The sequence below is a fragment of the Arvicanthis niloticus genome, chromosome 2 (genome assembly GCF_011762505.2).
Source record: "Arvicanthis niloticus isolate mArvNil1 chromosome 2, mArvNil1.pat.X, whole genome shotgun sequence".
Lineage (NCBI taxonomy): Eukaryota > Metazoa > Chordata > Mammalia > Rodentia > Muridae > Arvicanthis > Arvicanthis niloticus.
The window spans coordinates 134,993,199-135,009,020 of record NC_047659.1 but is presented as its reverse complement, the minus strand read 5'-3'; the positions used below and the strand labels follow the sequence as shown (position 1 = coordinate 135,009,020).

Sequence of the window (15,822 nt, the reverse complement as noted above, 5' to 3'; positions counted from 1 at the left end):
TCCTGCATGATTTTCCATGGGCTAATGTTTCTTTTATCCCCCCCCCCTTTTAAAACATTATATCATCTTCTGTCCTGTGTCATGCAGCGCTGAGGACATGGATCACACCTGAGGCTCATGACAGCATCCCATAGCCAGTTGCTGGGTTGTGGTGTTGTGGTGGTGGTGGTGGTGATGGTGGTGCGTGTTTTTAATAATACCATGTAACTGTTTACAAAAAAAAAAAAAATTTTCCTTTTTGATCAAGTCCCAAATCTGCCAGCCTGTCTTCTCTTCCTAACTGGGGAAAAGTGAGACGGTTGTCTGAACGTGTGTTGGGTAAGTAAAGTAATCCATCTCTTCTGTGAGCGTGTATCAAGAGTTTGGTGAACCTCTGGGGGTCTGTGGTAATGGGTGTGTGTGTGTGTGTGTTTCTAGAGAGTGTCTTGAGTTTAGGTGATGGCTTGAATCCACTGTTGTTCCTGCTAGTCTGCAGTTAAGGACTGAAGATCTCACTTCCTGTTTACCCTCAGCTGGGGGGGAGGAATTACTGGGTTCCTTTGTGACTTGCAGCTAGACCTTGAATTGTGTTTGGCTCTTCTGAACTCTGGGGAGGTGATCTGCTTGTGTGGAGTGTGAGCAAAACTGTTCTTAGGGGTTCCAGAGCCTATACACTGGGTATGAGCCTGCGTGTGCGCCTTGTGCTTTCACGTGTAAGGTTTACAGTGTTTACATCTAGTGTAGAAGCCTATCCACTCCCAAACTAGGTTTGGCTTAGGACTCACTGACCACCAGATACAGGCTCTACCTCCCTGACAGTCTGCTCCACGCCTCTCTGTGCATGTTGGCTTTGCATTTGCCCCTACTTCTGAGGCTGCAGCTAGAATTTTAAAACCTTCGCCTTCAGGGTCCACCTGGAAGCTAACCACGTATATTTCCTGTTTTGAGACCCAGCCAGGTTGGCATGGAAGCGCTGCCTCTGTGCGCAGTGGCCATCCTAGGCCAACTTCACAGACTCTCTACTCTTTTCTTTTAGTGTTCAAGCAATTGGACCTTTGACATCAGTTGAAAAAGGTTCACTTAGTAAAGAGAGACGGACTAAATTATCAACTGGGCAGTCTGTGTGGGGCAGGCCGTCGTCTCTGCGTCAAACACAGATGGGGTATGATGTTCTTTAAGCAGTGCCTCAGCCCCACACAAGTTCTGTTACTCTTTATTCTTATCTCTTTGCTGTAAATGGAAATTACAAACCCGGTTTCTTGAGGCCTCTGCAGAACCAGTGGCTAATCACCAGCCTCCTTGTTTGCCTCCCTCAGCCCTTTGCGTAACTTCTTGGGCTGAAAGGAAACTTGAGGGCAAAGCGTTTGTCCTAGAAGCTCGGATTAAAATGGCTCCTACAGGTTTGGGAAGCCAGGATCTGTTTATGAGTGTGAACCCCAGCCAATTTCCCAGCCCTGGCTCAAGCTGGCTTCTTTTCCTCGTGGCCACCACCATGCCTGGGTTGGTAAAAAGTTAATGGCTTTCGAAGTTGCATTCTTTTCCAGTTACTAAAGAGGGAATTTAGAAAAAAAAAAAAAAAAGTCTGCATTGCAGTTGGACTGGGCGAGATCTCAGTGCTGGCCCACAGACTAGCCTGACGGGGTCCCCTTTTCTTCCTCTACTCTTAAACTGGTAGATTTAGGGGAAAGGTTAAAGATTGGCATTTGCAGTGGCCGGAGCAGAGGAGGACTTCTGGAAATTTCTACCATTTGTTGTTGTTCCTTTTAGGAAGAGCAGGTGGCCAAGCTGAGGAGTCTCCTGCATTTCATCCCTAGGACTCCCCCATCCCCCCACCTTGCTTTCCCTCATCAAGGTGGAAGGTTCGCCACTTGTGCAAATTGCAGAGGCGAAAACAAACTGATGGGCCGTTTTCGTTTTTTTTTTTTTTTTTTTTCCTCCTGCCTCCTTGGTCCCCAAAGAGGATTCACAGCTGCAAAGGAACACATACAGACACTGGTGCTTTTGATTTCTCTCTCTCTCTCTCTCTCTCTCTCTCTCTCTCTCTCTCTCTCTTCCCTTCCCCCTCTCTCCCTCCATCCCACTCTCCCTCCCTCTCTCCCTCCTGCCCCCTCCCACTCTCTTTTCTCCCCACCCCCTTCTCCCTCTCTCCTCTCCCTCTCCTTCAGTGACTCCCTCCCTCTCATCTCTCAGCCTTCTCCCCACCCTCTCTCCCATTTAAGACCTTCCAAGATGGGTACCTCATTCTGCTTCGGGAGATGAAGTGGCATTCCTGTGGGGGGAGGGGAGCAACTGCTTTTATTAGCTCCAGAAAATGGTCAGTGCTCAGTCTTAACTAGGAATTAATTACATATAATCACTCAGTAAACTTTCCTCGGGTTTTTTTTTTCTAATTGTAGAGCGAGAACATTGTAGAAATGTTGCAGCCAAGTCTAGTTACTTTTATAATCGACGACGCTCAAAGATTTGAGTCAGAAAGCATGAGGTCCCTTGGATTATAAATTAGTGATAAAAGCAGTAGCCTTCCCTGTTTTCCAGAGAGTCAGTGCAGCATCAGGTCTTAAAGAAAAGGGTGTGTGTGTATGTGTGTGTGTGGTGACATATTTTAGAAAGCTGGGTACTAGTGGTAACTCTGGAGGCCGGCTATGTTTGGGAAGTCCAACCTAGTCCAATGGGTGATCTCTTTTGTTTCTGTTTGCTTTCTTTCCCCTTCTGGCTCCTCTGACCAAGGCACCCATTTGCCAGCCCTTGGATCCCTTTGCCTCTGGTTGACCCTGAGAAGAAAGACACATTCAAGGGGCCCCTCTCCAGGACTCAGATGTAAAAAAAAAAGGCAGTGGTGGGTTTAGAAGCCTTCATGGTTGTTCTTCAAATGCAAAAGCAACTCTGGAGTTACCCTTGGCCTCAGGTTGCTGGGCTCTGGCTGCCCTTCCCCCGCTCGGGTTCAGCTCTCCTTCCAGACAAACAGGGAGGCCCTGCCAGCTCTGCAGCTAGCATGCTGCCAGGCCGGCCCTTCCTACCCGGATCACCTACCTGCAGGCCGGCTCCCAGCCAGCGGCCGGGCCTTGCCCGGCTCAGCCTTGGGCATGGTGCCCTCTTTTCTCCCTAGGAGCTGAAAAGCCGTCACCTTGAAACTCCCTGATCCCAGTGCTAGAGGAATTGTGACGCTCTCAGACCTTAGCAGTCAATGACATTGGGCACCATGAGGCTATTATTAATAGTTCGGCCTGTGAGGGGGTCTTTTACAAAATGCATTGTTGCCTCCTGTGCTCTGTGGGGGGAGGTGGACGGAAACCTCATTTGTGAGAGTCTTCCCTGGGCTTGGGTTCGTCCTCTGTAGACTGAGGGTCTGTTCCTGATGATCCCCCGGCCTCAGGAGTGGCTGCTGTTATTTGGTGGTGGCAGATTTTATGCTCACAGTCTTTCTACATTTTCACCCTGGCCTCAGACAGAGGTGCAGCCCTGTAGCTCTGCGTCTTAGATGCCTGCTGTTCTGGGAGATTTCTTTTTCACCTGGAGAAGTGATGTCGAGCTGTTCAGCTCTGGACTCAGAAGGGCACACGAGCTTCCTCCCGCTGCAGCCTGCTCTCTAGGACAGATCTGCGTTGCAGAGACACCTGTCTGTCTTCACATTATGCCAGGGGGCCGCGTAATTCCTAACCTTCCACTCACCTCAGTGCAGGGTAAGGGGGCCCCAGCACAGCCTCCCGAAGGCTGGATGCCTGAAAGGGAAGGCTTTTCCTTAGGAACCTGTGACTTCACTAAGTCTCCCTGCCACTGACTGCAGTTTGTTGTTTTTTTTTTTTTTCCTTCCTCCTTTTTTTATTCTTCAAACGTTGGATTGTTGGTGTCCTTTGGTGGAGCGTTTCCTAGTTCTGATGTTTATGAAGGCGGCTTTGGAGCTAGCAGGGCTCCTTAAACATGAGCTCAGCTATTGAACACACTGCTACCATTTTAGTTCAATACAGGAATGAGGCACTGTTGCCAGCCGCCATTTTAAGAATCCTGCATAAATAGCTTAGCTCCGATGACTGCCCGTTTTAGGTGAGTGATTGCCGAAGACGCTTTGCTAACCGTCCCCCTCCCCCAATTAAAGGAATTTATTTGCAGATTTAGAGGAGCATGCTTGGTTTTGTTTTGTTTTGGTCCCCCCCCTTACATTTTGATGCTGACGGTTGTGACAGTGGGGGGGGGGTGCTGTGCCTTGGGTATTAAGTATTTCTTACAGCCTGGACCCTTTTGGTCTTTTGAATGAATGTAAAACCTAGGAGAAGCGCCTGGGACTGGTGCATGCTTTCCTGAATTGCTGTGTGATGTTCTTCTGACTAGGGCAGCAAGGTCTTGTGCATGCTGGTTCTATGTTCTAGCTGGCTTACAGATTGTTGTAAAAGTCAAGCAGTAAGAGCACTTGGGAAAAGAAGGATCTGCCTATTGTATATCCATCCAGGCTCTCCCTAACACCCTGTCAAATAGCTAGGCTTTTTCTTTTCTCTCTCTCCTTTGGAAGTGTTGAAGGGGTGAGATGCCTGGGAAACGGACCATCCCTGAGTCCTCAGAATTAATAATCAGAAGGGTTAAGGCTTCCTGAAAGGACAGGAGTGTGGAGTGCATATGCAACTTTTAATTGCTCCTTTTTTTTTTTTTTTTTCTCTCCCCAGTGCGTGTAGGTTTAGAAGCCCAGATTTCTTGCTCAGGGAATGAGTTATGTGGGAGTCTTCTTTTTGGGCAAGGGGAAGAGATGGACTTGATTGCCTTTGCAGGTGCTGGTTCTTCTTTCCGGTGCCTGAAATGTAGCAGTTTGTGGATCCCCCCAGCAAGTGCGGTGGGTAAATATGAGGCTAAGTCCTGATGGTGGTCGTGCGTATACAATGTATGTGCCTAAGTCCTGAGGGTCATGCGTATACAACGTATGCAACTAGTTGATAATTTTTTTTCCCCCTCTTGGTTTATTTCACTCTGTTCTATATGTGTCCGTTCACCCTATCAGACCTTTACAAAACAGAAATGTCAGTTTGGAAATAGGACTTGTTCCTTTGAGGATGGAAATGGATCAGGGTTGTTGGATTCTAGCAGCCGGGGCAGAGGGAGGGCTGTGTGACAAATGACATGGGGGGGGGGGTGTTCCTGCATATGCTAAGACTTTTAATGTGTTAATGGCAAAAGTTCAAAGTATTTTCTCCAGCTGCAGTTTTCTTTCTAAAGATTGCTATTTGGCTGCCCGCCCCCTACTTCCACCCCACAATCTCCAAACAGCTCTTAAACTAAATTGCCCAAGATCTGTGGGGGCATTTAGAAAGATACAACTCTTTCTCATCAGTACCTTTGGTATGATTATTTTTAGTTCTTCCTTTCCAGTAACACACTCAGGGGCTTAACCCTGATCAACAACAACAACAACAACAAAAAATAAAAAGAAAAAGAAAGCCGAGATTGGAGTGTGGGTAAAGGGAAGTCCCCTCAGATGTGGCTATTCGAAATGACTAGTTTTGAATTTTGGTCTTTGCTTTTGTAAACGAAGTGCTCTTTCTTTTTTTTTCTCTCTCTCTCTTTTAAATTTAGACACTGTAATCGTCAATTTAGCCAGATACATGTTGTGCACTTGTGTGTGCCTGCATGCGTGTGTGCATGTGTGTTGTGTGTGTCCGCATATACTCGCACAGATATGGGGTTAGCCTTTGAAGGGATGACTTGCTGTTGTGTGATGGTTTTCCTCAGTGGTGCTGGAAGATTCTAGGCTCAAAAATTGGTGGTGCAGTTGCTAAAATCAGGTGACTGTGGGGATCACTGATGCTTGGGGAGATGAAACAGCTTAACCCCCCCCTTCTGTTTCAGAATTGATTATCTTAAACTCAGCAACCACCCTGAAACTACTTTGCATTTTGTAGCTTCTCAGCTGCATTCCTGCCTGAAGTATTCAGCCCCTCTGAGCTCTCACAAGCCATGTAATTGTTCCCTTCAGCATGGTCCTCCCGCTTGGATCAATATACCTTTGACTGTTTCCGTCACAGCAGAAATCCTTCAAGTGGGTTTTCAGTCTCGTGTGTGTGTGTGTGTGTGTGTGTGTGTGTGTGTGTGCTCTGAGATTCATAATTGTTTCTTTTCCCACTGGTACTTTTCAGTTGGACCACAAATTAGCATTTTACCCTATCACTAGTTCAAAATATGGGTGGGATTCATTTTCATGCCTCATGCTAGAGAGGGGAACAGAATTTCAGTTGCTAGGAAGAGCAAGGTTATGTGTTGTCCTTTTGAAGTAACCATCTACCCCATCCCTGGGTGCAGGAGCCACCCTTCCAGCAGCACCCAGGCTGATGCCCAGTGAGCAGGTGCTTCAGGCAGTGTTTCTGAGTTGGAGATGCCCAGTGAGCAGGTGGTTCAGGCAGTGTTTCTGACTTGGAGATGCTTCTCCCCTGAAACTGGAGTAGAAGGTACATCCTCCACATCCCCAGGATTGTTGCATGTTGGTGAATCCATGTTGGTGACATGCTCAGGTCTGGCAAGCAGGCTTCTTTCAAGAAGGATCACCTGTGACAGTGTGTCAGTATCTCTTTGGTGATTTGTGACATTGGTCTCTCTACAGATGCAGACTAAATGAAATTGTTACCTCGACTCTGTATTAGAATGCTAAGTGTTAATATTCAAATTCAGACCCAAACTACCTTCCTTTCTCTTCTCTCTTGGGACTAGTTAAAGTCAGAGGACTCTCAGCTCCTGTCGTGTGCAATCTTTCCTTTTTCTGCCTAGTTCCTGTCTTGAATTTTGTCCTCCCCTACACACTTGGAGCTCTTCCAAACAGGACTCCATCTTACCCTGGGCTTCCAGGCTACCTTTTTGACACAGAGCTCGGGACACAGACAGCACAGTCTTCTCAGCTGTTTTCCTCCCTTGCCTTCGAGCCTTCCCAATGGAAAATTCCAGCCACGTCAATCGGTGATGCATCCATTTTCTTCTTGCTGACCCATGATCTGCTGGGATGGCACCTAGAGTGGATACTTAGTGCCTCACCAAAGCAGCATCGTGGAATGCCTGAAACATTGTAGTACCTGCCTGGTACAGCGGATCCGCCTCTCCTGCTTGGCTTGTGAAATTGTTAGGTTGCCAGGGCCTGCTCTGTTGAACCTGTGTTCCAGCAGGGAGGCAGAGAAGGTTCTGGATGACAGACAGACCTTCCTACCTAAGGGGGCCTGCCTTTCTCCTCTCTTAGTCCAGCTTTCCACTCAGCCTGTGTCCTTTAAATAATGCTTCCTCATTCCACTGTCTGTACTGGAGTGTAATTAGTCACAGTTCAGAAGGAAGCCATGCCTGATGAGGTTGAGACTGCCCAGAGACCCCAGGGTCCTGATTCTTGTGGTAAAGGCTGCTAGAATCTGACCATGTTTTTCTACTCTGTAATTTAGCCGGTATGTCTTTTTTTCTCCCCGTGTTCCTGACTCACTGGGGAGCTGTTAGGCTCAGGATTGGGGGGAGGCCTGGGAACTACTGGTAGAATCCTAGGTACCCTGGAAAGGCTTCTCTAACCTACCTTCCTGGCTCCCTGGTGTTAGCAATGAGAGACTTGCTAATTTGAAGGCTGGGTTCTTTAGGGTTGAAGCTGGTAGGTTGTACTTGAGTTTCTAAACTAAAAACATGCCCCTCACAGTCTCTTAATGAATTAGGTATGACAACTGAAATATTAATTTGACTTTTTAAAAACGTAATTTTAGTATTCTGGTATTTTAAAGAAGTCCTTTGGCATCTTTACACTTGGTTGAAATCAGGTGTGTCCCCTCCCCCCCTTCCCATAAGGATGGCCTTGAGAGAAGGCGTTTTTTTTTTTTTTTTTTTTTGCTCTCTGGCTTCCTAGCAGCTGCCCCCACAGAGACGACCATTTGCAGCCTACCTAAACATACATAATCTGTTCTATTTCAGCTTGGCTGAAGAGGAAATAAAAACTGAGCAGGAGGTGGTAGAGGGAATGGATATCTCTACTCGCTCCAAAGGTGAGTAAAAATCTCAGATTATCTACTCCAACCTCCAGGAGTGGGGGATTTCTTTTGTTGTTGGAGAGAGGTGAGACATGGCTCTCTGTGCCGCCCAGCCGTGACACTGTAGGGTCTTTTGATGGATGAACCTAATTTCTGGAGACATGGTTCAGTCCTCCTTCCCTGCTGTGTCTGTGTAGGAGTGCTGACTTGCCCGCATTACCCTGTGGTAAATTTTGGGTGTGTGTCTGGGGCTGCCTGCCTGCCTGCCTCTCCCCAGAGCGATTCTTACAGGAGTCTAAATGTGCTTTCTGCAGATGCCACTGAAGTCTGCAGCTGTGGCAGGCTTCCTGATTGTAACAGCAGGCCTCTGGCCAGTCGGTGGGGTGGAGTGGACCAGCTTCATTGGAAAATGGTGGCCTTGGTTCGCAATTACAAGGGAGTGAGGAGGCCAGTGCCTGCATTGGGAGCAAACTCTGTTTATTCTGTTTTCAGGGAGCCTGCAGTGGCCTGGGTGGGCCTGGCTTGCTGCTCAGTGAGAGTTTGTGGGGCACCCCAAGGGGGGTATTTGCTTGTGCCTTGGGCGCTCTTAACAGCAGCCCTTTGGAGGGCTGTATTTGCCACAATAGCCTAACGACTGTGCCGCGCTGGTACTTTCTTTTGCTGCAGCTTCAGGCTGTGTCTGAGAGGTAGGAGGGGCCGAAGGAAGGGTTGTTACAGATCCTTCCAGGAGGAGGCTCTTATCTGGCCAGGATGTCATAAAATAGCACTTCCTAGAGGCACCTGAAAGAAAAGAGAGCATCCTGGGGCTTTTAAAAAAAAGAAGAAAGAAAAGAAAAGACAGTCTATTATTTGGGTCAGGCTAGGGGTCAGGTGGTCACACAGAGCTGGCTGAGAGTAGGGAGGAGGAGGAGGAGGAAGAAGAGAAAGAGGAGGAGGAAGAGTCAAGGCTTATTGCTCTATCCCCCACCTCAGCTGTCCCAGAATGTACAGGTCATCTGAATTTCATTGTTCTAAGTGGTGAGGAACCCAGGGAGCTGGAGCAGGGCGTGGCCTTCCACCAGAGCCTTCTCAGACCGTTGTTCAGGACTGAGGCAGCCCCTTGAAGCCAAGCCCTGCTGCTGTGATCAGGATCCACTGATAAGACATGTGTTCCTGGTGACACAGGACAGAGTAGAGAGGATGAGGGGAGTCCATAAAGAGGGCCCCGGTGGTGTTGGGTCTTCATCTTTGTCTGTCTGTCTGTCTTCTGTTTCCTTCCCTTTCCTTTTCTTTTTGGAGACAGGGTCTCACGACACAGCTCTGGCTGGCTTAGAACTTACTCTGTAGATCCTGTTGGTTTTGAACTCACAGAAATCCACCTGCCTCTGACTCCTGAGTACTAGAGTTAAAGGTGTGTACTGCCATTCTGTGCCTGGCTCCTTTTATTATTTGTAAACGTGGGTGTGGAATTACTTGCTGTCTCAGGCTCCTCCCAGTTGAGGCTGTCTGGAATAATGGTACTAGTGTGTTTGAAGGCCTGTGGGACATCAGGAGCTTTTTAGTGTTGGGCCTATCTAATCCCCTTCTGAAGTGGGAGGTATCCCACCCTGCAAGTGAGGACACCTGAGTCACTAATGGGTGGTGAGGGGGACAGGAGGACTTGTTAAGACTTCCTCATTCCTGGACTCTCCTCAGAAGGCAGAGGGACCCACCTGTCTTGCCCTCTGTGGAGACCTTTTCTGTCATTACACACCAAGGAATGCCTAGTTCATAATCAGATGTTGTTTCCCCTCTGTCTGCTTACCAGCTCTGGGTGACTTTCCCAGAGCACTGAGGACCATTCTATAGGGTTGAGGTGGTATAGTGCTTGCTGAGGGCTTGAGGTAATTCTCCAGAACTTATGTAAAAATCCTGCCTTGAGTCCCTGGTCTCAGTGTGAGACCTTCTCTGGGAAAATACAGTGGACAGACAGACAGACAGACAGCACCTGAGGAATCAGGCCTGAGGTTGACCTTGTGCCTCCAAACGTGTGGCCTGGCTGAACGCATACACAGGCACTGTCTTATTCATGTTGATCTTTCCAAGCTTCTAGTTCCCCCCACTCACCTTTTCACATCCTTCTGCTTGTCTGATGTCACTGGGACCTGCCTTTCTACTGCCCTGTGACACCCGCTCACCTGTAGCAACTCTTACCAGCTTCGTTCCCCAAGTCCTTCTGTTTGGCCTTCGGAGTTTGTTCCTCTGTCTTTCTGGAACATACTGTCCTGGGTCCTGGCAGCCTGCTCTGGATCACACAGATTCAACACAGATGTCGATAGAAAGGCCTTTGGTGGCTGCTGGTTCTAAGGGAGCTGGTCTCCTCTTTTGAGTTCTGGTTTTCAAGTAAGCTCATTTTGACAGTTTTAGATGTCAAGGATGCTTATACAGCCCTACTTCACCCAACCCCCCTCCACCCCTCCTGCGTCTGGCCTCCTTGGCATATCTAGATGTTCTGAATTCATAAAGCCCACACTGGATTCAGACTTCCTCAGTGTTCGAGACTTCCTCAGTTTTCGTGGCAAAGGCTTCCTTTCTCTTCCGGAATGCTCTTGTGACACTTCATGACACTGCATGACACTGTCTCCTTAGTTTCTCAGACCTTTGTTTTTGTTGACCATGACATTTTCCAAATTGTCCTCTTAAAAAAAAAAAAAAAGGTGTGTGTGTGTGTGTGTGTGTGTGTGTGTGTGTGTGTGTGTGTGTGAGCAGACGCTCACGGTAGCTCATGCTGGCCTCAAACTTGCTGTGTAGTCAAGGGTGAGCTGCATAAGTGCTGGGCTTACAGGTGTGTGCCACCATGAGAGGGTTATGTGGTGCTGGGCATGAGACCTGGAGCTTGTTAATGCTAGGCAGTCATTGCTCTGTCCCCAAAGTACATTCTTTGAAAGGAAATCATCACTGACTCACATCCCAGGAGCAGCCAGTTGTGCTCCTCCTCTGTCTTCTGTGTGCTGCCTCCTCCAAGACAGAGTGACTGCATTAGAATTCTGTACCATGGAGATGATGTTCCACAGTGTCTGTCTCCCCCCCACCCGCCCCCAACAAAAGGTTTATTTATTTATTTTATTTGTTTGTTTAATTTTCTATGTATGAGTGTTTTGCCTGTGTACCTTGTGCAGGTCTGGTGCCCACAGAGACCAGAGGAGGATGTTGGATACTCTGGAACTGGGGTTATAGGTGGTTGTGAGTCAAATGGGTGCTAGGAATCGAACCCAGGTCCTCTCTGGAAGAGCCAGCGCTCTTAATTGCTGAGCCTTCTCCTCAGACCCCTCCCTACGTGCTTTATTGTTCCCCTGTGTGATCATGGACCCAAGGGTCATTCCTGTGCTCTTGGGGGTTTATCCATTGCTACTCATTATGGGTTGATTGCACTGGGCTGCTGGTAGCACTCTGTGTTGGCTCTGGGTATCCCTGGGCCAACTTGTCTTCGTAGTTTGTGTCTCTTTATGATTGTTCATGTTCCGGCTTCGTCGTCTTCCTGTTGGGCTTCAGGCCCTTTTTGGGACAGTGGTATTAGAAACTAAGATCCAGGTGTACTGGTTTGTGTGCTGATGCTGGGTCGTCTGCTTCTAGGTTTTCTGAGTTACTAACAGAAGATGTGCGTACTCAGAGTGCTTTTTTTGTCTTTGTGGATTTTTTGTTGTTGTTGTTGTTTTTTACACATGCCTTTCTGTGTCTGTGGTGGCTAGCCATGAGGTGTACTTGTCTCCCAAAATACATATTTATTTTGCAATTTTGCGTGCATAGGCGCACACGCACATGCATGTGCGGTTATACACATGTAGCGATCAGAAGGCAGCTGCTGGAGTTGGTTCTTTATACCATGTGGTACCCTGGGATCAAACTCAGGTCTTCAGTTTTGGTGGCAAGCACTTCTACACCCTAAGCACGTTCACTGACCCGTAGCTCCTTTCCGTTAGTATGTGGGCCATGTACCTTCCCTACCTCGTCCATCCCGGTGCTGGGGAAGCTGGCTCCTCAGGCTTGCCTTTTTCGAACTGCTTTGGAGTGTTTCTAGGCTGATCTGTAGTGGACAGTGAAGACTGCTAACTCAAGTGTACACTCACTAGACTATGGGGGATGGAGACATGGCTCAGTGGTCAAGGTACGCGGTTGCTGCTCTTCCAGAGGACCTGCGTTGGGTTCCAGTACCCATGGCTCATAGCTGACTATGGCTTCAGCTGCAGGGGATCCAATACCTTTCTGATGGGGCATACACGTGTGTGTCATACACACACTCAGATACCCACATACACATAGATTTAAAACTAATTGACTATCTCCGGCTCTCTGGGGCTCTCTGTCATTGTCACCATTGCTGTCCTGTGCTCTTCTGCCTGTTGCTCTTCAAGGGCACACTGTTTTCTCTAGAAGGACCTTGACCTCCAAGTGTGCTCCACCCCCAACTAAGAGCAAGGTAATGTGGTGTGTGTGTGTGCGTGTGCCTGTGCACTTGTGCTTAACTAAGTGTGGCTTGTTGAGGTAACTTTGGAGATCTTTCTCTTGCTCTCCACATCATTTTTTGAGACATGGGATGACTGAACCTGGTGCTGCTGGCCATTTTGCCTAGACTGACCATCAAGCCCCTGGTTAGTGTCTGCCTGTCTTTACTTTCCCATGATCTGGGGTTATATACCCATATCCCTGGGTCTGTCTATTTTTCACATGGTGCTTTTTACGGGTTACCTTTTGCTGTGAGTGCTTTGTCCACTGACCCTAGAACTTTTATGTGTGTGTGTGTGTGTGTGTGTGTGTGTATGTATATATATATATATATATATATATATATATATATATATATATATATATTTTTTTTTTTTTTTTTTTTTTTTTTTTTGATTGGTGTCTCACAGATCCCAGGTTGCCTTCCAACTTGTTATACAGGTGAAGGTGACCTTGAATGTCTGATCCTCCTGTCTCCACCTCCCAAGTGCTGGGATCATAAGGTTTCTGCTACCGCACATGTCTTAGTGATGTGGAATAAGCCCTCTACACAGCTGCCAACTGTATAGAGTTTTAAACCAGGACCGACAGCCAGACTCCTTGGTTCCTGCTTGCCCCTTGACAGAGCTGAGTTATATTTTATAGCTGAGTTTTCCCTAAATGGGAAGGGAAAGTTCAGATGAGTTTTGTTCACATGGGTTGCTCAGAAAGGTATGTGAACATGAGAGCTCCCCCAAATGCCAGCCATGATCAGATGGACTTGGAGAACAGGGAGTTCTTCCTGGTTGTATTTGCTCTTGCCTCAAGAAGAGGAGGTAGGTGTGTATACAGTCCGGCAGCTTGGTAAGCTGTGTAGGGCTGCCTGGGGTTGACTGGGAACCAGGAAATGTCTGAATGCCTTTGTGTGCAGGCGTTCCTCCATTACAGTGGCTCAGCCTGCTTTCCTGCTGGCCTCTTACCCGCTCTTCTAGAATGATTGGTGGCCTCGAGTGTTGCTCAGAATCTGAGGGGAGAGGCCCTCTTGTTTCTAAGGGACTTTCTACCAGCCCTTTGGTGGCCCACCTTGTGGAGAGGGACCTGCTGCTGTTTTCAGGGCATCTTTCTCTTAAGATATTTATTTCTTTTAAATTATATGGATGTCTGTTTGGGATGAGTAAGTGAATGTGGGTGCCTGGGAGGTCAGGAGAGGGTTTCAGATCCCTGGCTCTGGAGTTGGGGGACAGTTGTGGATTTTTAAATTTTTTTTTAAAAATAGAAAGTGCCAACATTTTTTTTTTCCTTCCCTTCTCCCTCTGGCTCTGGCTCTGCTCGCTCGCTCTGGCCCAAAGGTTTTATTTATTATATGTAAGTACACTGTAGCTGTCTTCAGGCATCCCATAAGAGGGCATCAGATTTCATTACAGATGGTTGTTAGACACCATGTGGTTGCTGGGATTTGAACTCAGGACCTCCAGAAGAACAGTCAGTGCTCTTAACCACTGAGCCATCTCACCAGCCCCAGTGGTTGTTACAGATTGAACTTGGGTTCCTCAGCAAGAGCAGTATGTGCTCTTAACTGCTGAGCCATCTCATTATTATTAATTACTCTGGTTATTATTTTGAGGCAGGGTCTCTGGAGATCAGACTGGTCTTGAATTACCTTCCAAGTACTGGTATTACAGACATGTGCTCCCACACCAGGCTTGAACTTGCCTTTACAAGGCAGTTTCCTATTACCCAAGCTAACCTTGAATTTACTGTATAGTGAAGGTTGGCCTTGAACTCTGGCTCTTCCCGCCTTCTGTTCCCAAGGGCCGGGATTACAGCCAGCTGCATCAGGACACTCCTCTGACTCAGTCACCTGAGTGTCATTCAGATTTTACAGCCTGAGCTTTGACCCAGGGCATTGAGGTTCATAGAGTGGAGTCTGTTGTGGCCAAGCTATGATATTTGTGATGTGTTGGGGACAAGCCTTATCCGTCTTTCAACCCCCGTTATCTCAGAGTTCCCCAGTGTGGTGATCCAGGCTTTGAACACTAATCATCCCTTTAGGCCACTTTTCTTGTGGTGATCCATGCTCAGTATTTCAGTCTCCAAAAGATAAATAATTAACTTGAAGAGAGAGGAAGAGAGGCACACGCGTGCCATCCCTGCATCACCACCTCTGAGTGTGTGTCCTGTGTGGGTTCTCTCTTCTATCAGCAGCAGAAGTCTGTCAGAGCTGTTTGGGCAGGAACAGGAGGGAACTGGCTGGAAAGTGGTCAGCTGTCTCCTGGCAGGAAGGCTGATGGTTGGGTGTGGATGGCTCACCAGCCTCCTCAGGAACAATAGGGTACAGGCCATGTGTCATGTGGCTGCCCTTTGGCTGCTGTCTAGACACTTGGATGCACCCTGGCTGTCTCCACAAGTAAGAGAAAATTCCTCCGGAGATGAGGTGGGCCATCTGGAGAAGCTCAGGTCTTTTATTCAGGGCTTGGTGCTGTCTGAAGTCCAGCTGGCACTGGGAACTCAGAAACTGATAGTAATTGGTAAAGAGGCGACTGATTGAACCCGGGGAGTTGAGCTTTTTAGGCAAGTGCTCAACCTCCCGGTCAGCTCTCCTCTCTAACCCCCAGCTGAAATTTTGTTTTATTGCATTGATTTTGGTGTATGTGTGTGGGTGTCTTCGTGCCACAGTGTATATATGGAAGCCAGAGGAGACTTTGTGAGCTCTATCTGCTCTTTCAACTATGTAGGCCCAAAGCTAGAACTCTGGTCCTCAGGCGTAGCAGGAAGCACCTTTATCTCCTGAGCCATTTTCACAGCCCAAGAACTTAATAGATAGCACAAGCTTTCTTCAAACCTGCCTCAGATCCCCAAGTGGTAACGTTCTATTTTCTCTCTTTGAGCTGAGATGTTTTTGTGTTGCCCAGGCTGGTCTTGAGCTTAAAGGCTTAAAGGGAGTAGCTGAGACAACAGGCGTGTGTCAACACACCTAGCTTGGAATTCTTTGTTATATTTTTGTTCAGAGATAGGCTCCTTCTGTGCAGCCCTTCTGAGTGTGGCACTCAGTGTGTAGAGCAGGCTGGTCAGAGAGATCCACCTGACTCGGCCTCTGGAGGGCTCAGATTAAAGGCAAACCCCACCAATCCTGGTGTGTTTACTTAGTGTGTGTGTGTACATGTTCTATTTGTGTGTGTGTGTGTGTGTGTGTGTGTGTGTGTTGGGGGCTCAGCAGACAACTTTGGGTAGTTGCTTTTTCTCCTCTCACTCTGTGGGACTCTGGAACTCAGGTTGGGTGGCGGGGTGAAAGTGCCCATGGAGCCATCTTACCCGGCCTAGCTCCGAATTCCCAAATCCTAGCCCGACACCTCGTCTGCAGGGCTTTTAGGTTCTCTGAATTTCAATCAGCAGCTTCCTTCCTATGTAATCACTTATTATTAATAGGGTAGTTCCCGAGTCT

The 15,822-nt window shown here is 47.9% G+C and overlaps 1 protein-coding gene across 15 annotated transcripts in view; it reads left to right on the top strand.

The window, feature by feature from the left end:
• Zmynd8 (zinc finger MYND-type containing 8) overlaps positions 1 to 15,822 on the top strand; it is a 98,007-nt gene that overhangs the window by 1,365 nt on the left and 80,820 nt on the right. For 10 of the 15 annotated variants that reach the window (XM_034495156.2, XM_034495159.2, XM_076930247.1 and 7 more), the window contains one exon: positions 7,885 to 7,955. In XM_034495156.2, coding sequence (XP_034351047.1) covers positions 7,885 to 7,955 — 71 coding nt within the window. Of the gene's footprint in view, positions 1 to 293; positions 319 to 3,356; positions 4,021 to 4,668; positions 4,847 to 7,884; positions 7,956 to 14,647; positions 14,788 to 15,822 lie in introns of those variants that run through there. The other 5 variants (XM_076930240.1, XM_034495155.2, XM_076930239.1 and 2 more) reach the window with 5 other exon arrangements.